At 37.2% G+C, this 23,614-nt stretch overlaps 1 protein-coding gene across 1 annotated transcript in view; it reads left to right on the top strand.

The window, feature by feature from the left end:
* LOC136852862 (glycosylated lysosomal membrane protein-like) overlaps nt 1–23,614 on the top strand; it is a 61,191-nt gene that overhangs the window by 23,047 nt on the left and 14,530 nt on the right. Inside the window, exons 3-6 of the mRNA XM_067127770.1 lie at nt 2,721–2,921; nt 8,916–9,028; nt 13,551–13,719; nt 20,372–20,658. Coding sequence (XP_066983871.1) covers nt 2,721–2,921; nt 8,916–9,028; nt 13,551–13,719; nt 20,372–20,658 — 770 coding nt within the window. The remainder of the gene's footprint in view (nt 1–2,720; nt 2,922–8,915; nt 9,029–13,550; nt 13,720–20,371; nt 20,659–23,614) is intronic.

Genomic DNA, 23,614 nt, shown 5'->3' with positions numbered 1-23,614 from the left:
AAGAAAGAGAAAAAATTTATAAGTATCAAGACCTGAAAATCAAAATAAAAAGGATATGGGATATGCCAGTGGAAATTGTACCCATAATCATAGGAACACTAGGCACAATCCCAAGATCCATGAAAAGGAATCTAGTAAAGCTAGATGTCGAAGTTGCTCCAGGACTCATGCAGAAGAGTGCCACTAGAAACAGCGCACATAGTGAGAAAAGTGATGGACTCCTAAGGAGGCAAGAAGAAAGCGAATTTTGTTATATGAAATGGCTCTACATTATGCAAATTGATTTTATAGGGAGTTTTCTCAATTCTTCATATTCACTTTTTCCTTCACATCAGTATTGGACAATAATTGGCCAATGTTCATATTTCAATGGATAAAGCAGTTCTTACAGCAGAATAAAGGCAGAAATTCTTTAACTATTACAGTAGGTTACTGAAACCTAGGATGTAAATCCGTAGATTTTCCAGATGTTATTTTTCTGTGGTATTTCTTCTTTTTTCATTTTCTTGACTTCTATCTGGTATTTCTAGTACTTCTTCCGTCAACATGTTTCGACCAACTCGATGGTCATGTTCTGGATGTTGAGATTAGTCTAGAGATACAGTGCTCATGGCGGTACATATACAGGTCTCGGATCAGGTCGATTTATCATTGGCTGCCTGAGACAGTTCTCTTGGGCGAAGCCTCCTCTTGCTTCTCTCCTGATGTCTAGGGCTTCCAGGAGGCACAGGCGGCGATGGTTGGTTGCTTGGTCTATTATCTCTATGTTAGGGATAATTTCATTCCTTTTTATTCTCAGGTTATGGGCAGTCCTGGTGTGGATAAATATATCACCCTCCTGGGCGTGGCAGGAGATCCTCTTGGAGAAGTGCATGGTAGTCATACTGATGTAAGAACCGAGGCACTCTCAGATGGGGCATTTGCATCGGTAGACTATGTTGCTCCTGTCATGCCCAGGAGGGTGCTATATTTACTCATGCCAGAACTTCCCATAACCTGAGAATAAAAAGGAATGACATTATCCCTAACATAGAAATAATAGATCAAACAATTGGCCATAGTTGCCTATGCCTCCTGGAAGTCCTACACATAGGGAGAGAGAAGCACAGTCTCGATACCACACAGGAGACCTTCCTCCTCCCAGCGTCTGAAGGGTGGCACCCACTGGCACCCCGGATGAGCGAACCAGTCTGCAGGCATCAACTCTCCTAATAAATACACACTATAACGTGCACCCCAGCGCTCACATGCAAGAGCGCGCACAACCATCACTGCGCGAGAGGAGGCTTCACCCGAGGAGAATCACCTCAGGCAGCCAATGAACAATCGACCTGATCCAAGACCCCTATACAGTATATACTGCCATGAGTGTCCTTTGTATCCAGACTCGTCTCAATGTCCAGAAGGTGACCATCTAGCTAGTCATAACATGTCAACAGAAAAGAGTACTAGAAATACCAGATAGATGTCAGGAAAAAAGAATAAGAAGAAATACCACTGGAAAATACTATCGGAAAAATCTATGGATTTACATCCAAGGTTTCAGTAACCTACTGCAATAGTTAAAGAATTTCTGCTCTAAGAAATACGCTGTTTCATCCATTGAAATATGAACATTGGCCAATTATTGACCAATAGTGATGTGCAGGAGAAACGTATTATAAGAACTGAGAAAACTCAGTATAAAATCAATTCGCATAATGCAGCCATTTTTTTTGATGATGATGATTGTACAGATGTTTAATGTTGAGATGAGGGAAATCATAATTGGGTGAGGAACTGCAATGCAAAAACCAACCTTAATATTCTTATATTCAATCTCTAGATAACATTTTGGACAACTGTCCATCTTCAGGGTCTGTTTAAGTCAAGACACATTTATACCAAAAAGCATAAAATTATATATAATCAACACACATTGAAAATTATAAAAAATAAATTTAAAATACTTTCCTGCTGAGGGCAGAGTTATCTATAATCAAACTTAATTTGTTTCTCTATATAAAAAGTCTTGCATAATCTTAGATGGGTTGCAAATTGAGCTTTACATAAAATACCTAAATCAGAAAGATTATGTTGCACAAGCTGTGACAGTGTTCTTTTATGAAGGACCAAGGTGGCTTACCTAGAAGTAAAGAGGTCTTTGAATTTATGATTCTGTGTTCAAAAGTTTTGGTAGCTTTGATAGACAACACTTTCATTTGACTACCTTCTTAATCCAGACTACACTTTGGACACTAAAGTTTGTATGCAGTCATTGAATACAATTCTCTAGTCATTGGCTCTTTTAGCCTGAATAGATTGCCAATTTTAAAATTATTGAAAAACACAATTAAAATCTTGACATCTTAAAAATATGTTTTAGCAATCTGTTTTATTTTCCTTTTAAGCTGTTGACTTTCTTTTATTAAAAAAAAATCTAAATTTTTGTAATATCCCCTCCCTCCTGCAGCCATTTACTTCCCCTTCCCTTAACAACTGAGCTCTCACTCAGACCCTTCACCACTCTTTTACACTTTTGCAACTCGTCTCCTCCCACCATTACTAATCCCCATTTGTATCTCACAGTTGCCTATCCACAAACATATCTCAAGAGAGATCTGTGGATCCTGGGCTAAGTCTAATCTTCTGAGAAAAGTATAGAAAAATATCTTTGAAAAGTTTTTGAACTTTGAAATATAAAGGATCTTCGAAGAGTTCATGATATTTTTTCATTTCAGATGATTCTTTTTGATGATGTGAATGATACTGGGACAATTGACAACGTACCTGAAGAGAAACGTATTTCTGTTCCAATGTCAAGCTTTACATGGAATCTAACGGAAATTGTAAAGACTACAGGCCAAGAACAAGGAGTCGTATTTGAGACGATTGAATTTAATGGAACTCCACTTGCAGATGGTACCAAGATTTCCATCAAGGTACTCTGGTAATTTGTTGCTCTTTCTAAATATTCAGGATATATTTGATTCATATACTGGTATGTTGCTTTTGAAAGCTGTTGTGTTGCTGTGCTGCATCCTATCAATCTTTTAATTTTCTATAGAAGGTACAGTAATGTGATTTTTGATGTCTTCAGTGTTTTTGCATACTTAAGGATTAGTTTATTGATGACTTTTTGTCTAATGTGAGTTATTGGTGTGCATTTGAATTCATAGGTGGGAATTGTAGCTCTGTTTATTTACTTTAATATAAGTTATCCTTATTTAAGTAGGTAGAGAACAATTTAATATGCTTTTGAGTCATAATTTTATATCTGAATTACGATAATGAAGTGCACTGGTGAAATGTTTGTTTCTTTTCACAGTATCTGGGAAAAATGAGTGGCATCCACTGGCCTTAAAATTTTATTCTTATTTTTCACCCTAAATTACTACCTTTATTAAGGTGAACAGATAGGTAGCTTTAACACTTACTGGCACAGGCTGGGGTGACTCATTGACAAATATTGTACAGTATGGATGATGACATTAATCTTCAGATTATAACCAAACTCTTTTTGTCTTGTCTGCAGTGTTAGTTACCTGTAGTGCTATTTCAACAAAAGTAGACAGTAATTTAAACCCAACAGAAGCATATTTTTATGCAATTTTATACTATGTGATCCCTCTCAGTGCGAGAATGCCTTATAAAAGTCACATGGCTACACTGTAGAATTCATATATTCTAGGCTGAAGCTTTTGTGACTGGGGAGACAGTTTTTTAACCATGGAAATGGTTTAAATAAAAATTTCTTTCTATACTCTCTTTCTTTTCTCTTTAATACTTCAACTACTTTCTTATTTGTTCCTACACAAATACAAATTTTCATTCTTTGCACAGGGATTTTACTCTGAGCACAAGTTGGAAACAGCTATCCAAACTTGTTAACTAGGTAGTTTACCAACAGGTAGGGGGAGACCCCACCCACTTGTCAGTCTGCATTCCACTTCCGTCTGCTATTGAGTTCAGGCATCTCTCATGGGAGGGCTCGAGATAAACAAGATTAGAGTCTCAAAGGTCTGAATGATATGAACATAGGTTAAATATCAAAGAAAAACTTGAAATTATATCATCATTCCATTCCAGGAACAAAAAAATCACATGGAAGCAAAAAGTAACATAAATCATAATTGTATAACCACAATTGACAGGATATTTTCAATGACATGCTCAAATTTCTTTTCAGATATTAACACAGTACATTATAACATATAGGAAGAAAAATATTGAACATGGCCAATTAGAGATTCAACCTTTCTGGAGGTTTTACCATTATACCAGGTCAAGTGTTTAAAATACTGTATTGTGATTAGTAGTCACATCAATTTAAGAAACATGGCTGGGGTGTTATCTTTCATTATCATCAGGATTGTCAGTAGGAACCAAGTTTGGGAGGGACATTGGAGCTTGCATTTTTGATTCTTGTTCTCAGGATTTTGCAGAATCTCTTAAAAATTGATGATTTCTCCAGTAAGTTTTACCATTGTCAGTTAACACTTTGTAACTATGATTAAACTTCTTGCAGATAGTTCCTTGCCTCCACTATTTCTTGTCGTATCAAATGGCTGTACTACTTTGAGCTATGCTACCAACAGCTAAAGGTTTCAAACTTTTACATTATGTATGGCCATGATCCACTGCAAAGTGTTTGTTTCTAATTTGTTTTCTTACCTTTCCCATCTGAATGTTGGAAGGCATAAAGTGTTCAGCTACTGTTGGCAGAGCAGTCTTAGTATGTCTACCTATAAGATGTAGTACTGTATTTGTTTCCATTTCATCTTTGGGAGTATTTTAAATGTTGAGAAGGCCTATGTATGGATCTTCTTTGGCTTTCCTGCATGTCCTCATGTTCTTGGGGTTAATTTGTTCATGGGAAAAACCCCAGTTGTTTGCAAAATGGGCAAGTTCATAAAGGGAGTACTGAGGATCATTGTCTGAAATGACAGGGTTTGGAATACCATAACAGGCAAAATGTTGTAACTTTATGACTGCTTCTGAAGTAATTTCTGACAAATATTTACCTCAAAGAATTGACTGCAATAATCCACAATAACTAGATGATGTCTTCATTCAATTGTACACATATAAGTACATACCCACATTTTTCCAGAGGCAAGAGGGGACATCCTGCATGTACAGTGGTTCCTCACCCTGTTTGACTGAGTGTGGGGAGCAGACATCACAAGACTTGGCATACTAATAAATTTACAGAGAAATGTTGTCATCACTAGTAAGGAAACCATTGTTTGCATCATCAGCAAGGGTGTGTAGGAAGAGAGCAACTTGCACTTCAGCTGGTTATATGAATGGGAGAGAATGACTTAAGTTTTCTCATACTACTTAAAAATCTTCCAGTTTTATAAAACATTAGAGCATATACTGAAATGTTGAGGGGGTTTGATGCCAGGCACAAGCCTAATAACAGTAGCATTTACCATCATCAGTCATGATTGTTACTTTTACCATAGGTTTAGCTTAAATTCTGGAAGCATGCTGTAAGCAGACATTGCTTAGTCTAACTTACAGAGCAGTCTTTAGCAAAACAGAGTACACTTGCAAGGCTAAAATGTGCTAGGCTAATACTGGATCACTAGTCTTCATACAGGCACATTTCACATGAAGACATGCATAGGAAGAGAAATTGCCTCTGCTGAAGGTGACTTGTGGTTGCAAGTTTAATTGCATCTGAAGTGTTCTGTAGCACTTGAAAATTTTGTATGACATCTGCAGGCATTATAGATTGATACTTGTCTGCTGCCACCATGTTGCATGACCTGGAACAGTTTATATTTAGCAGGTTACATGAGGTTTTAGAGGAGGGTGTGAGATAAGGTTGGAGCTAGCAAAACTCTTTTATTATTCAACAAGAGAGTAAACATACAGAATTAGTGTGTAGATCTTGTAGTCTTATGTACAGTGTTCACTTAACTACCATTTGCAACTTTGAGAGGTTCTGGTAGCTGGGTGCTTCTCTGACATCATATTTGAACCTAGCCCAGCAGTGGGATATACCGTGAGGTTCCTACTCACTGCATGGGCCACAAGCCCAGCGATTGGAGAACATGTGATGTATGGGACAGTTACTGACTCCTTTGCTTCATCCAGTGCACAAACAGTGTCAAAATTCCAACTAGAGGACAACTTTTTCGGGTATACAGGTCCATCTTAGCGAAGTTCCGATGAATCATATTATGGGTATCATATCCTATGGGGACTTTTGGTAAACTTTCCAGGGCACTGGGAGGTTAAAGTACATTTTCCCATGCACTCTTAATGTTGGATTACTTGAAGTATGGCAACACATGAAGGATATAACTCAATCAGGTACAGTAGGTAATCTCCTTGAATCTCCCCTGAATCCTCTTGTTCCTCTTGATCCTCTGGATCCTCTGCCTGACAAACCCTTGGTACACATCATGACTTGAACCCAGAAGTGATGTTACTCAGTTATGCCCCTAGGACACAGGTGTCAAACCCTCTGACAGACCTTACAAATAGGACCTTTCTTCACAAAGAGGGTATTCTTTTAGAAAGTAATTATGAAACTTTTTTTTTTTTTTTGGCAGGTATGGTGCCATAAGAGAAATTAGAATGAAGTTTCAAAACAGGATGTGTGGATTATGTGTGTGAGCTTTGTAGAGGTATTTGAAACTAGTAGAAATTTAAATGGTATATTGGCCAGTGATTATAAAGCTTGACCTTTCTTAAACTCAAAGTAAGATAGTTACCTTGGCATCCTGATTTAAATAAAAATGGTACATAAAATGGAATGGTTTTAAATGTCAGTGACACTCAAGATTTTAGTTGTAACTTTTGATAAGAAGCTGACTTTTGAGAAACATTCTTTCCTTCTTAAACAGTTGGTATGTTGCAGAAAATGTTTTTGAATGTTTCATAAAGCTATTGTATCAGTGTTTTTTAACTCCTCTTTCTTGTCTGGAGTACTGTTCTCCAGTGTGGTCTTCGGGTGCTGACTCTCATTGCAAACTCTTGGATAGAGTTATATCATCTGTCAAGTTTATTTTGCCAGGTCTTTATGTTGACTCGTTGCATAGATGTCAAGGGATTTTATGTTTTTTGCATAAAATGTATTACAATTGGAAATATCATCTGCAGTTTTCTTCACCTGACCTAGCTGCTTTTGCATGTAACACTAGGCAGGCTGTTGCTGGAAACAGTGTGCCATTTTCTAGTATCAGGTTTAAATACTACTAAATGTGCTAAGAGTTTTATTTTAGCTACAACTAAAATGTGAAATAGTTTGCTTATTGCAATTATGAAGTTTTCTGATCCCCAAATGTTTAAGCGAGAAGTAAATGTATTCCTGCTTTCTGCTGACATCTCTGAATTTAGGTATGTTAGTTTTATTTTTGTTCCCTCATATTTAATTAGAGATCACCTTTTCCTTTAACTTGTCTCTTTGCTGGCTGATTTCCATTTGGAGAACTCTTGGATTTATAGTATGTTGAGTCAGCCCATAAGGGTTGTCAGCTGAAGATGTGAAGATAGAAAAAAAGAAATACTCCTTCTTATAGGAAATGTAAATTTTGTAGAACCCCTTATGGTCAACAAAAAATGGGGAGTCATGTTTAGCAGTATGCCATACTTCTGCCATGATGTTCCCCAAATATATATCAGTTTATATGCTCCTCTGCTGGCAGTGGCTGTTATGAACTGATATAGGGGAAAAAATGTACCATTGATTGATTGATTTATATAATAACCTATTTCAGGTTTTTCATTGACTCCCTCAGTCATGCTTCCTAATTGGAGATGTAAATGATAGACATCCATCGTGGGGTGGTGCTCTGGGAAACTATAAGGAGTTTTGTATTATTGTAGAAGTTAGCTTACGTCTTTGCACCATTAAGTGCAGTTGGCATTCAAAATAACAAAAGAATAATGCTTGGGTGATCTGGATGGACTAGTATAATCATCTGTTTCCCACCGGTTGGTGTTGGAATGTATACGTTCTTGTTAGATTTCTTCTTGCCATGTCCTCATCCATTGGTGTGAATTGGCTGTACTAATTTTAAATCGATTTTGGTAGATTTTCACTTGTATGGTATTGTACTTGTTTTCTGTTTTGCATTATGATACCTCCAGCAAGCAGAGATAGAAGTGTTAGGTTCAGTAGGAACAGGTTTTATGTAAACTGAATTTATGTGATTGTACATGATGGTCACACTTTGTGCATTACCTGTAGGGGTGTGAGTGTGATTTTTCTTCTTGTGAAGAATGAAAGGAGTGGTCTGAATAGAAAATGAGTAATTTTGTTAAGTATCAGAATATGCAAAAGGCCGATAGACTGAGTAAACAGTGATGTCTGGCCATCAGTCTACTATATCTGTATCTTTTTCTGGTATTGCTTCTCTCACTCCTTCAGCTTTGTCTTCTGATGATCCCATTTTGGTTCAGGAGAAATAAATAGGTAAAGGAAGATATGCTTCTCCTGGATCACAAAGGGTCTCTATGATTGATTATTTTATATAGTGAAAATTTGGCTTTAACTTCAGCCATTAGTCTTGAACCGGACAAGAAAAAAAGGTCAAGATAAAGGTTGAACAGGATTTTGCCTTTGCTTGGTGATTGTTTTTCACATTTTGCATTCTTTATCCATTTTCACAAAGATATGCGCTATAACTTAATGTCAGTTGGTCACACATCCAGCAGTGTCAATAAAGTATTATGTAATGTCTAATTTTGAGAATTTTTTAATGTGTTCTCCTTTCTCTTAGATACTGCAAAATATTCTTGACAGTAACAATAATTAGACAGTAATTTAAGAAAAAGCCAGTAAGACTGCTCCTTCTCCTATGCCAAATGCAGACCCTGTACAAAAATGGCAAATGAAATTATTAAAACAAAAAATTAAGCATTCATGTGCTACTTATGAAATCTATGAAGTAAATACCACTATGTTTTGTTTACAGGTAATGGTGTATGGTGAAGATGGTAGAAGTTCTGTATTACCACATCTGATTCATACTCCAAACTCAGGACAATTTGGTATAATTCTGGATCATCTCATTTTAAATGTTACCAAGTAAGTTTGATTTTATGAATGTCAACCACAGGATGTTAAGTAGAGTAGCTAGATTGCCTCTGGTATGCTCAGGCAATAATTTTTCTTTTTCAATCGTAGACCAGTGCTTCGTAGTAGGAGGTTTGGAAAGATGTCATCCATTTATTGCTCATGCTTCTACCATTAGTAATCTTGTTAACCTCTATAGCCCAACAGCACATGTGAAACACATGAAAGTTTCATTAAACATAGGGCACATGAGATAAAATCCACACCCAGGTTTCTTTATTCGTGACATACAAGACAAGGTTAAAAAGTTGAAAGTAAAGCATGAGGTGACCTTTGCTCTTGCAGCTCTGTTCATTGTTATCAAGTTGATTTAGCCAAAGTCTTCAGCTATGCCTTCCACAAATGTCTGGTAGCTAGCACCAAATATCATGAGTTCCCCTTCCCTTCGTATTAACTGTAAAAATGAAAATAACACACCAAAATTCAAGCTGTTAAAAATATAGATATGCATTCATAACTTAATTCACACTAACAAATTTGAACTGCCACAGTGATTTCCCCAAGACTGCCTCAGAAACATTTCTCATAAACCAACACACTGCATGGCCATTAACACTACCTCTACAACAAGACATAGCTCAAAACACTATCTGCTGCATATACAGTATTAGACTTGGTCTGCTATAGAAAGTCAAGGCGTTTCACTTTAAAAAAGAAAAAAATGTTCATTATTTAAAAGAACAGGATGGCAAAATTTAGATTCCTAATTGGGGTATGTTGGAAAGACATCACAACGAGGAAGTAGCTTAGAGGCATGAGGTTCAGTGGCTGGGAATTCGATTGGTAATTAAAAAAATGCATCAGTGTGGGAACATGGAAAGGAGTAGAGAAAAGCAATTAAGTCAGAGAAATAGCAGAATGCCAACCAGTTGGCCAGCCTAGGTTATGAAGAGAAGTTGAAGACTTAATGCAGACAAGAACTGCACAAGATTAAAATGCTAATGATGACCATATTACTTGTGTTGAAAACTTACAGATTTTTGGCACTATGATTGGAAGTATGTTTACTATAAAATGTTCTTGAAGAGGTTGTGTTTTTTAAAATCATGTTACTTAAACATAATTTTCCTGTAAAAAACAATATTAAAAAGAGAGTTTATTTTGAAGGTTATATTACCATAATTTTAAAGAAATATTATATTACTATAACATTTAAATAAATAATACATTAGGTCACAGAAACAACAATAAAAACATGAGTTTTCACTTTAATGTATTTAACTTCTGCACTTTGTGCAGTCATTTTTTGCTCTCATTTGGTCTGCTATGTAGCATGTCTGTTTGTGGCATCATTTCCACTTTGGACTGATTTGAAAATGATTCGAGTAAATGTGTGTTAAATCAAAATGATCGCGTTAATAAAACGTATCGCTATAAATATTTGCCCTCATTAACCCTTAAACGCCGAGCCTTTATTTACAAAAGTGTCTGCCGTATGCCGGTGGCGTTCGGGAGTTAGCGCCGAAGCGGAAAAAAAGTTGTTTTCAAAAAATCACAGCACGCTTAGTTTTCAAGATTAAGAGTTCATTTGTGGCTCCTTTTTTTGCTATTGCCTGAAGTTTAGTATGCAACCATCAGAATCATTATCATATATAAATATTGAAATATATGACAGCGCAAAAAAAAAAATATCATATATAATTGTATACAAATCGCGCTGTGAGCAAAACGGTTATAGCTAATGAGTTATTTTTTTTCTTTGTATTGTACACTAAATTGCGATGATTTTGGTATATAACAAATTGTAAAACGATCAAAGCAACACAGAGAAAATATTATCACAAAATGATGCATGACTGTAACGAGCGGACGTAAAAAAAAGTTTTTTTCAAAAATTCACCATAAATCAAAATATTGTGCTAGAGACTCCCCGTTTGTTGCAAAATGAAGGTAATTGATTGAATATTACTAGACTGTAAGTGTTTCAGCTTAAAATTGCAGTTTTCGACCATTTCGGGTCGAATTTTTTCTGCTTATCGTGATTTATATGAAAATATTTCAAAACTGATAAAAGCTACAACCATAAATTATTTTTTGTTGTATTCTACATGAAATTGCGCACATTTTCACATATAAAACTTTATGTAATGACTAATATAAAACGGTGCAAACATTATGACAGTGATGAAAGAATTTCTGAAATGTTCGGCCAAGTTACCACGCGGACGTAAGGAAAAAGTTTTTTTTCAAAAATTCACCATAAATCGAAATATTGTGCTAGAGACTTCCAATTTGTTGCAAAATGAAGGTAAATGATTGAATATTACTAGACTGTAAGAGTTTTAGCTTACAATTGCATTTTTCGACCATTTTGGTCGAGTCAAAGATGACCGAAGGTTGAAATTTTGGCACTTATCGTGATTTATATGAAAATATTTCAAAACTGATAAAAGCTACAACCATGAGTTATTTTTTGTTGTATTCTACATGAAATTGCACACATTTTCATATATAAAACTTTATGTAACGACTAACATAAAATGGTGCAAACATTAACGACAAAGTGATGAAAGAATTTCTGAGATGTTCGGCCAAGTTACAGCGCGGACGTAAGAAAAAAGTTTTTTAAAAAATTCACCATAAATCGAAATATTGTGCTAGAGACTTCCAATTTGTTGCAAAATGAAGGTAAATGATTGAATATTACTAGAATGTAAAAGTTTTAGCTTACAATTGCGTTTTTCGACCATTTCGGTTGAGTCAAAGTTGACCGAAGGTTGAAATTTTTTGTAGTCGACGTACGGTACGTCCACCTGTCACCCGACAGACAATTTTAGTTGTCTTACGATACGTCCAGTCGGCGTTTAAGGGCTAAAATGAACAAGTTTTATTTAAACTTGTGATATGCAATAAGTGACTATATTTTGTAGAGGAGGTCAGTGTCATTGTATGTATAGTTTGAAGACATAGGTTTAATTCTACCCATATTTGATATGTATTGTATTTGATTAAATAGTACATTACAGACACCACCCTACTTACATTCATAGAGACAAACAGACAGGGTCACAAGTTCAGATTTTATTTGGAGTGCCTATTCTGCTAGTAAGAATTTTTGCAAATAACAGAAGAACATAAGGAAGAAGAACCCGTTCCTTCAACTCCTTCCCTGATTATCCTGAGTATTCTCGTGATTAACTACCATGTATTCTTCTGAAAATCACAAGATACTCGTTCATACTCATAAAATATATCTTACCAATTTCTATCTTCCCGATTTAATTCGGTCTGTAATGAATTCCCATTGTGTATATTAACCATTTTCTATATTTAGTATGTATATTTGTCAATAGATGTCACTGTTTATTTTATGAACTGCCAATGTCAGATGTCCTGAAAATTCTCTCAAATTCATAACTTTCAAAGCATGGAAAAAATAATCAATTTTGAATGTTGCATGAATCTAAATATTTTCATCTTTTTACCTTCCTAACATTCAAAGTAATTCTTTATAATACCGGATGATGTAAAAATACAGTGAAAAAAGCATAATCTGTGACTCAGAGTTAACTTGGGAATGTAAACATGACATTTCAAAGTTCAATATCTTTCTGAGTTTTAATATTTTTTCACAAAAAATTATGCCCTACATATGAACTCTTACAGAACTAAGAAAAATAAAAAACTTGCTAAATTTTTTACATATTTTAGCAAAAACTCCTGAAAGAGAAGGGGATAATCAGTGACCACTGCGTTAACTTGGGAATGTAAACATCAAAAAAAATTATGCATTACATATTAAAAATCAACTTATGAACAATTGAAGATACAAACAGCCGCTCGGAACAACTTGTTTGTCAGTAGGGTAGTGTTTGTATTTTGCAAAATCTTTAAAATTTCTGATCATGAATATATCTAAACCATGTTACTAAATATATACTGTATGTTGCAGATTTTTTTATAGCAGTAGTTGATTTTTATATACTTTAGTTTTAGTTAGTTAAATGGGACATGTCTGGCTTACTTAATAATATGAGGGGGATGTCAAGAGAAGGTAGAATACTTGCTTACTGCCAGTTCAGAATGTAGTACAGTATATGGTAGAGCAAAACAGTACATCACAAGTTTGGCCCCTTTCATGTTTATGTCTTTACATGCATGAGCTTTTCTGAAGGTGCTCTGCTATCACAGGTTATATGAAACGAAAGAATTATTTAAGATAAGTGGTTCATTATCATTGTACAATAAAGTTTATTAATAATACTTTGTGGTATTCCTTCCATATGTAGAAGTAATTTTTACTGTGTAAATATAACTTATGTAGCTTATTATTAATAAAAATTTTGGTCAGTAATATAAATGCAGAGGAACATAGAGGCTATCACTATATAAATTAAAAATGTTTGATGTTAAATATGATTAATGAAGGTCTCGGCACTACCTCTGTAAATTGATTGATAAACAGCATGGTGAATAGGTGATTGCACTATCAGTTTATTTTAGCTTTTTGTGAATTTTTTTTTTTTACTTGCAGAGAAACTTCAAATGAAGAAGGTGCTGCTCCTATTTCTGGTTTTTCTAATCCACGCTGGGCAATGGATTTGGTCCTTTTTTCCATGGAACATAGGGATTTTATTGAAAAAGGATTCCAGTATGAGACGGTGAAGAGTTTAGATGATGAATATTCTCCTGGTGTTTTTAATGTAAGCCTGTTTTTATCTTTAATATTGTATGGTATTACCCCATAGCAGTATTAACTTTCTGTTCCATGCCTTATAGTGATACAATGTTTGGAAAAAATTGTGTAAAATCATTGCTTCAGTTTCTGAAACCTCATTACTTGCGTTTTAATGAATTATCTTTTAGTCCTCGGAGGTAGGTATTATTTGGCAGTCTTTGTTTACCTCTTTATCTATAGAAGCTTGCTTTCCCAAAGAATATAGATATTTCCAGTTATGTTCATCATTTTTGCGGCTTATTTATCAGTCCCATCAGTCGTATACTATACGTGTCTTATATTTGTGTCCCAGATGTTCCCATGTTCACCAGTCTTTAGTCTGACAGACAGAAGAAGGTAGTGTTTACAGATACACCACCATAATTATCAGATATTACTCCATTACCTTTCTATTTTCAAAGACTTGCACTGTTCACTGTCACCACTTTTATTTCCCAGCATGGTCACTATTTCACCACATTTTGCAAGTAATTTTCCTTGTGTTCTCATAATAACAATGGTTTGTTAGATCCCATTTTCACTGAAGGGGCATGCGACCGCTGAATTTCAGTGAATTATCGAAATTTAGTTATTAACAGTTTTCAACATTCATGCACATAAGGCCGTTCATCCACGTCATGCTTCACCTGAATCAGTATCTCACTGCATCGGTCTCAAGGACGTGACTCTTCTCCACAGGAATCTTCTCATTTACGGCTGCAACATCAGTCTCGGCTGCGATCACACGGCCGCGACAACTCCCTCACACTACAGAAGCCCAGCTCAGCCACAACAGCAACCTCGGCAGCGCTCATATGTGAAAGGTTGTTCTCCTTTTCACTATCTTAGTAGGGAGCATTCTCCTAAACATTACTTTCCTGACTGTCCATGTACACTTCACTGACCTGCTTCTCCTCGGGATCCTTTTGCTTTTTGGCCTCCATCTCCAGTTCCTTCGACTTCTTGGGGATTCAAAGAGATTTAAACAAAACTCTTCATTTCATCCTAAGAATTAGTTTGATTATTCAGATTCTCATCCTTTTGCACCACCCTTGAGGGTTTTAGGTCCTGAATGTACATAAACTCCGGTCATCAAAGGGATGAAGTTCAAGTTGGAGATTCGCTGGATCGAGCTGATGTCAGTTCTAGAGGTTTGGAATTGGAAGACTGTCTTCAGCTTGATCTTGACGACACTAATGAGTTGGCCAAGACATACATTGAAGTTGTTGAGATGATTAGAAAGTACAATGACTGGGAGGAAACTACTACTAATGTACTGCCCTTTCAGACTGGTCTTCAGGCTTTGTGAAGTTCTTAGGCCCCAAAAAAGAAGCAAAGACCTCGGTAAGATTACACTTGGCTGAACTTGCTGATTTTGCCTTAGAACAAGTGGATGCTCATATCTGTGGAAAGGACAATTTACTATATTCTGGGCTATCACTCAAGTTACTGCCACCTCCTCTTCATAGGTACAGGCGTTTTTGTGCCACCCCAAGAGTTGGCCTACAGCCCAGACAATTGGATTCGGACTTCGTTAGGTTGTGTCGGAATCTTTCTTTAAATCAATTTAAGGGGACAGCACTTCTTTTGCCTTTCAGGAGGCAGCATCTGTGGAGGTTTTGGCTTCTATAGCCTTACAAGCAATGTCTTGGCTAGACTTGGGGTCTATGGCAGTAGGTAAGATTTCGTTGACAGCCTTCTCGAAGGATTCTAAGGGGTGTGCATCCTTGTTTCGTCTTCTTCAGTCTGGGGGCAAGACCATTTCTTTTCTGACCCACTTACTGGCTAATATGTGGGGGCTAACTGGCTACTAAAGTGGAGGGACTCCACTCTTTCTAGCGTGCCTAGATATATCAGCCCGAAGTCCATGCTAGCATTAAGGAATGGAACCTTATTGGAAGCTTCTTCCCTTTTTCCGAAGGACCTGGTTCAGGCTGCAGTTGATAGGCGAAGAGCTGACAACACCGACCGGCTGGTTCTGCAAGTCGTCTCTTAAATCTCCAGGGTCCTGCTCGTTCCAACAGAGAGTGAGGCAGCCACTTTGCAGAGGAAAACTCCGACTTCAGCGGGTCCTCATAGGGAGTGACATTTGTCTCCTAAGACATCTAAGACCTCCTCTCAGCAGTGTCCCTTTCAGCTGTGACCATCTAGAGGCACATGGGGAGGCAGAAGTAGAGCTAGAGGAGGGAAGCACTAGAGAGGGTGCCCCTCCCCATCCGCTGCCATTGGTAGTGGATTGTCTGGTGAGCCACTGGGCAACTTGGCAGCAACTAGGAGTGGAAGATTGGGTTGTAGATGTTCTTCGGGTAGGATATCTACTCCCTTTTGACTTTTGTCCTCCTCTCACATATTGTCCTCTCCATCAGAGGACATACTTTCCAGGCTCGCCAAAGGATCTGGCTCTCCAGAATGAAGTGAGGGAGATGATGGAGAAGGGAGGTGTGGAAGTAGTAAAGGATCCTTCCATGGGTTTCTACAGTCGAGTTTCCCTGGTAGCGAAGGCATCAGGCACCTGGAGACCGGTGATAGACCTGTCAACTCTGAATCTGTTCATCAGGAAGACTCGTTTCAAAATGGAAACTCCCTGTCCAGTTCTAGCTGGTATCAGACAGAATGACTTAATGTTGACAATAGGCCTAAAGGATGCTTACTTCCAGATCCCAATCCACCTGTCGTTTCGCAAGTACCTTTGCTTCATTCTGGGAGGGACAGTTTATCAGTTCAAGGTTCTATGCTTCGTCCTCTCAATTGTTCCTCAGGTGTTCACAAGGGTGCTCACTCTGGTTTTGACTTGGGCTCATTCTCAAGGGATTCGCATTATCAGATACCTTGACGACTGGCTGGTACTAGCAAGTTCTCGGGTAAAGTTGATCCAGGACAGAGACCATCTTCTTCAGTTTTGTCAGCCTTGGGGTTGTGATAAATATGGAGAAGTCGAACCTTGTTCCCAGCCAAAGGACCCTTTACCTGGGTATGTTGATAGACACAGTCGTGTTGAAGGTCTTTCCTTCAGACCAGAGAATAGAGAAGTTCAAGACGATCATGAGATCATTCTTATTGAAATGGAAACAGCCTGCATGTCAGTGGCAAGTCATTCTGGGTCACCTGTCTTCTTTAGAGAAGCTCGTCCCTCACGGCCGACTTCACCTTCGCCCTTTACAGTGGAGATTGAAAGAGTTTTGGTCCCTGGTGAGGGATTCTCCATTCTTCCGCTTCCCTCTATCACAGGAAGTGAGACAGGACTTGGCATGGTGGCTGGTCGATGGAAACCTGACCACAGGGATGCCCCTTCATGCTCCTCTTCCAGAGATCCTTCCCTTCTTGGACACCTTGACCAAGGGTTGGGGGCTCATATGGAGGATCTTTTGATTTCTGGAGTTTAGAACCCGGAAGAAAAACATCTTCACATCGATGTCCTGGAGCTGAAAGCGACCTTTTTAGCCCTCCAGGAGTTTCAGGGTCAGGTAGCAGGTCATTCTGTGGTTGTGGTGTCTGACAACACCACGGTAGTGGCTTACATAAACAAGCTGGGGCAACTAGTCTCTCACCATCTTCATGAATTGACGGTCCAGTTACGTCAGTGGGCTATAAACCACTCAGTGATTCTGTCAGCCAGGTACATTCCGGACATATTGAGTCGTCAAAGTCAAGTCTTGGGGACAGAGTGGTTATTGCACCAGGAAGTGGCAGAAAGGTTGTTTCTCCTTTGGGGACACTGGTGGTGCATCTATTTGCTACCTGTTTCAACAGGAAACTGGAAGTATTCTCCTCAATAGTTTTGGATCCTTGGGCAGTGGCAGAAGACACCTTTCAACATCCATGGGACAACCTGGACATTTGTGCCATTCCACCCTTTTGCCTGATTCGGCAGGTAATCAACAGGGCAGTGTCTTCCTGGAACCTCAGGATGACTTTGGTAGCTCCCTTGTGGCCACACTCCGAGTGGTACCTGGACCTTCTAACTCTGCTGACAGAAACTCCAAAGACATTCCCCCCTTGGCACAATCTACTTTGCCAGCCTTACGTTAAAAGAGATCGTCAGTCCGTCAAGTCTTTGTCCCTTCACAGTTGGAGACTATCCAGTATCTTTGTGAGCGAAAGGCTTTTCTTGCAGGACAGCGTCAGAGATGTCCGAATATCTTAGGAAATCATCAACAGCTGTGTACCAGGGGAAGTGGGCAGTCTACTGTGATTGTTGTCTTAAACGGGGTTTCTCTCTGGTCGGAACTACTATTCAGCAAGTAGCGGACTTTCTTATTTTCCTATGTAGGAAAAAGCTCCTTTGTGTCCGCCGTTAAGAGCTATAGGGCTGCTTTGGACTAGTTCTTCATCTAAAAGGAGTGGATCTCTCAAATTCATGGGAGACTTCTATGCTCCTATGAAGTTTTGAGCAGTCTTGTCCCTCTGGGAACTCAAACCTCCTAGCTGGGATTTGATGCTGGTTCTGAGCAGCCTTATCCGTGCCCTGTATGAGCCTTTACGGGCTTCTTCAGATAGGGCTTTAACTCTCAAGATGGTATTTTTACTGGCCTTAGCATCTGTCAAGAGAGTTGGGGAGCTTCATGACCTCTCTGCTGAGGTTAAACATTCATGGGGCTGGAGTTTAGTGTCTTTGGAATTTGTCCCAGAATTAGTTGCCAAGACTCAGAATCCATCGGTTTGTGGTTACAGATTCGAGTCCTTCTCAATTCCATTCCTTGCAGATTTTATTGGTAATGATGATCCTAGTGCAGTGCTCATATGTCCAGTTCGGGCACCATGCTACTACCTTAAAAGGACTCGGTACCCCAGACCTGGGTGCTGAAGGCTTTTTGTTATTACTGGCCTGAACAAGAAGGAAGTTTCCATGATTACCATCTCCTTCTGGCTACAGGAGGTTATCAGAAGTGCATATACTTCTTCGTCTTATGTAGTTGACAGCCCATTACGACCTAGGGCTCATGATATCAGGCGTCTCGGCCCTTCCATCGTTTTTAAGAAGAATCTATCGGTTCAAAGAGTTTTGAGGGCTGGTATGTGGAATCATCAGACCATCTTTACCCCTTTTTACTTGAGGACATCACTCATAGGTCCTTGGACAGTTATTCCTTGGGTCCAGTGGCGGCTGCCCAACAAGTTGTCTAACTTACCAGTGCTCCTTGTGGACATATTTTATCTGGCCTGGATGTTGGTGTAGAAGGAATGGTGATTGTGGTGAATGGTTTTATTCCCTTCTCTGCTCCTGGCAAGCAGTGAAGAGAACAACATTCAGCATGGATCTCTCTTAGATAAAAGTGAATTGGACATCGTTCTTTTCTGTACTTTTCATACAATGAGCTAATTTCAGAAATAGAACGACACCAAACAGAGTATTTTCTTCTTAGATTAAGGTAGTTAAACCTATTGTGGGGTTTACAATAGATACAAATCCTCTTGTTCTTGGCACATTGTGGAATCATATTCCCTTCATGGCAAAAGCCCAGATGTCGGGCTTCTAGGAAAACCTTTACTCCTCTTAGTCAGAGGCTTTCAACTCCTTCCTATATTCCAACAAACTCCTTCTTATATTCCATTTGGTCAGGAAGTGAGCCCAGGTGAGCCTGACCTACAATCAGTCATTACTTACTTTTCCTCCCACCAATAAGTAAGCCTTCCAATGTAAAGGCCGAAGGTTTGTATTCATATGGGAACAAATCACAAATTTTTAATCATTTTGTGTTTTTTTGTAATATACAAACCTGAGGCCTTTATGTAACAGCCCACCTCAGCCACCCCTCATTCAGTTTTCCCTGGGCTAGAAGATCATTGGCTGCATCATGGGATTCTTGGGGGCAAACGAGATGAGGCTCTGCCCACTCATTGATCACATTGGGTGATGCTTTGCACTTCTCTGCCATGCCTTGATGCTGTTACACAGAATTTTTTCATAACCAGTATTCCACCTGCACAGGAGAATTTCCAAATGTAAAGGCCTCAGGTTTGTATGTTATGAAAAATACAAATTGATTAAAAATTTGTGATTTTTCACTGAGCTTTCTAGTTTGTTTACCAAGTTGAGCATTTTGCCTTGTTTCATATGAATGTGCTCAATTTAATAATAGCAGTACAGTAATTGTAATACTGTATAATTCAATAATAATTGCTGTAATATTAAATTCTTTTTTACTTTTGTGACAAACAAATTGACTAGATTCTTTATAATTTGAATGTATATTTGATTTCTATTGGGAAAGATGCCAGTAAATTTACATAGATTTGGTAGTTATTCTTTTTTTAGCTGAAACCAGTCATAAGAATTATTAAGGTTTCTCAAGAAATACCTTTAAATTTTGTCTTAAATTAGGAATTTGGTAAAAAATATAAAAAGGGTCAAATCTGAGTCTCACCTGTCACTATCTGTTGAATTTGGATGAACTCTTAAAATTTTTCTTTTTTGTAGGTTTGATATTGAAATGGATCTTCATTCATTGCTATTTTTAGGACTAAAGATTAGATTCCTTACCAAAGCTTCATTTCATTATTAGGCCAATGACAGACTTTGGATGATTATTTTAGAACAGGACATGGCTAAAATTATTTTAATCATATTTTCTATGGTATGCATGGTTCTTAACAAAACTATAGTATTTGTAGATATATTTCCTTGTTTTCTTTTTCAGATAGACATGATTACAACCAACCTTTCTCGTGTAAATAGCACAGGTGCATACGTGCAGTGGCGACCTGTTTGCTACTTGACCTCAGACCTGGACATTACTTATTCGACTTTTCCCCATGTCAACACCACTTTTGAAGAACTACATTACCTTGATGATTCCATAAAAAAATCATTAGCCTATGCAGTATTTGGTGAGGACATTATCAATTCATTGGTATCAACAAAATCAGTGATTGCATTTGGTCAGTCAAAAGATGGTTTCTACACTGGATCTAATTACACAACTTGGTGAGTTTTACAAAGTTTTAGTAGAGACTATTCTTTTTGCTAAATATTTTTACTGTTTTATTTTGGTGAGTTTTACAAAGTTTTAGTAGAGACTATTCTTTTTGCTAAATATTTTACTGTTTTATTTTTAAGTGCAAAAAGGCATTGGTTTTTTATTTTTAAAGAAAATTTTTTAGCTTGTAAGGTATTATTTAACAATCCCAGTGCAAATGCAGATATCATGTAATTTATTTCAACTACCAATTGCAAAAATTTAAAGTATCAGTATTAATGTATGGAGACTTACATTCATTAGTTTATTGCTTTGCTTTTTTTAAGCAAATCATTTTAGCTATTATAACTAGCCAGGATCAAAATGGAAAAGCATGTAAGATAAAGCCATTTCATCTCTGAATATCAGATCCTAAATAGTGATGTAATGATCCACTGGTTGTTGATTTGGACTTGAAGGTGGAGCTAGTTAGGGGTTCATGTCCTACTATGAGTTGTTTATTGTTTTAAGGTGATTTATTATACATAAATATACATTATAGCATATTACTTGAGCATACAGCTTTCTTTGAGAAAACCAAGTAATACATAAATGTATTATTCTGTCAGCATCTGTAAACACTAATTCATACAATTTACAAACTATATTGAATCTCAAAAAAAAGATTCAAGTCTTGTAATTTCTTGAGGTTATCTTTAAATTTCATTTTGTAAACTGAATGGTAGAAGCTGTACAGTATAATGTAATGAAAGAAGATGATTGTTTAAAAAGGACAGATTAACCTAGGTAATGTAAATATCAAAATGTTTCATAATTTTATATTAATGTATATTTGATGCTCAAGAAGAAGAATCCAGTTTCTATCACCACTGTCAGTTTTTTCAAAAACCACTGTATTAGGAAATATACTTTTAGTCACATTTTACAGATAACTACTTTTACAGTTTTCATAAACTTTTGCTTATTCAGAGCCTGGTCATACATTATGGGATTCTTAGATGACATGATGGGTTTTGGAAGACTTCTATGTTTAAGACAAATCATAGAGGGTCAGTAATAACTGGAGAAGTTATCTGTATACTAGTTCTACATAGTTAATGTGCTGCCACCAGGATGTTGCTGCAGAGCCTTGCAGCCATCATCAGAAACCTGGGAAAAGTGAAAATTTATAGGCACTTAATGTGTTTTGTGATTTTTTCTTTATCATAATGGTACGTTGTGCAGCTTTTAATTGCAGAGATGGTCACAGGAATTCTTCAGGAGAAAATGGAATAACATTTCAGATGTATGCAAAGTATATCAAGATTCATTTACCCAAAATTTTGTGCTAGTCAGACAATGTCTTCTTCTTCTTCGTTTTAACGTGCTTTTTTTTCCCTATTTTTATATGGGGTAAGCACACTGCCTTTCTTTTGAAGGACTTTGATTTGGCGGTGGGGTAGGGCGTAGCCTTGATCAGCTGCCCTGCCTGATATCGCTTAGACCCCAGTAACGAATCTGTACATGTATTATACTAAATCCCAGCTCCCTTTCTCCCAGCAGCGAGGAGAACTGGGCAGTTAGGTTGACAGTTTGAGACGTGTGAGGTGTCTGTTATGTTTTTTAGAAGATGTTGGAGTGGCTTTGTTTGTGTGTGTATTGGTCTGTAACACCCATTTGCTTTCAGCAAACCTATCTGTTGATTACATACGTAATCCCAGGGTGTCTACACGGATAGCAAAGTGTCCGCCTTCTCTGATGGTCGGCTGCAGGGATTGAACCCTCGCCACAGACTTCTACGAAGTCTGAGGTTGCTGCTCTACCAACCGAGCCATCGAGGCTCCAGACAATGTCTTCTTAGCTGTAGATATGCTTTCTCTGTCAATATGACATATTTTCAGCATATTATTGTGGCACATAAGTACAGTGGTGATTTCAATTTTGAATCGGATCATTATTAATCTTACATATGCCACAAATTATAAAGTAAATGTGATCTTGCTTGTTATTAAAAATGTCTGCCAGTATCATCTTGTAAACATGTTAGTGTGAGAGTATTTTAGGGTGACATAAATAAACTGTAGGCAACAGCTTCTATTAGATATTTGACTCAAAGCAAAAAGTAGTTGCACTTTTCATATGTAATAAATCTTATAGATATGGTTACAAGAAAATTAAGTTTAAATAAAATCACCATATATTTTTATAAATACCAGAACAAAGTTCTAAAAATGGAGGTTACAAGCAACAGATGGAAGAAATTTGATTTTATCATCATTGTTATATCATTCAGTAATTTTCTTCAGTTTATCACGGATATTTTTGTATTTTGTAGGGTTACCTATCACGTCTTCTTGTTCATAATGTAGTTTGTTGTTTGTGCTAAAATCTCCTTTTGTTTGCAGTAAAATCATCTCATTTTTCAATAATACAGTCTGATCTCTTAAATCTGACACTCTGTGGTCCGGGATCTTTTTGAATCAGATACCATTAGTTCTTGAGCGGCCATGAGGGAGGTGCCACGTGTTGTTTCAGTTTTCGGATTTTTTTGGATCTTGGAACTGGACCTTGCTCCGTAAATACACGAGCACAATTTATTTTCAACAAAAACATTGTGAAACTCAAAAACATACAGCATTCAAAAGATTTTTAATTTGCATATATATTTGTGTATCATGCTACCATTAAAATTTCATCCAAAAACATGATTTCATCATACAGTAATATAATCGACCCTAGCCTATTCGAAGTTCTGGTTTCGCAGACTCACCTATTCATGGATTTCTCTATGGAACATAAATACACATTATTCGCGGACTCACCTATTCGCAGATTTCTCTATGGAACATATATACACATTATTCGCAGATTTCTCTATGGAACATATGCACATTATTTGCAGAAAATTCGCAGTATTTTTCATAGAGAAATATTTACAAATTACTGTATTTTCATATTTTCATGACTAAATCATTTTTTGTGATA

Source organism: Macrobrachium rosenbergii, chromosome 3 (genome assembly GCF_040412425.1).
Source record: "Macrobrachium rosenbergii isolate ZJJX-2024 chromosome 3, ASM4041242v1, whole genome shotgun sequence".
Taxonomy (NCBI): domain Eukaryota; kingdom Metazoa; phylum Arthropoda; class Malacostraca; order Decapoda; family Palaemonidae; genus Macrobrachium; species Macrobrachium rosenbergii.
Note: the sequence above shows the minus strand (reverse complement) of the source record. Positions and strands in the feature narration are given on the sequence as shown.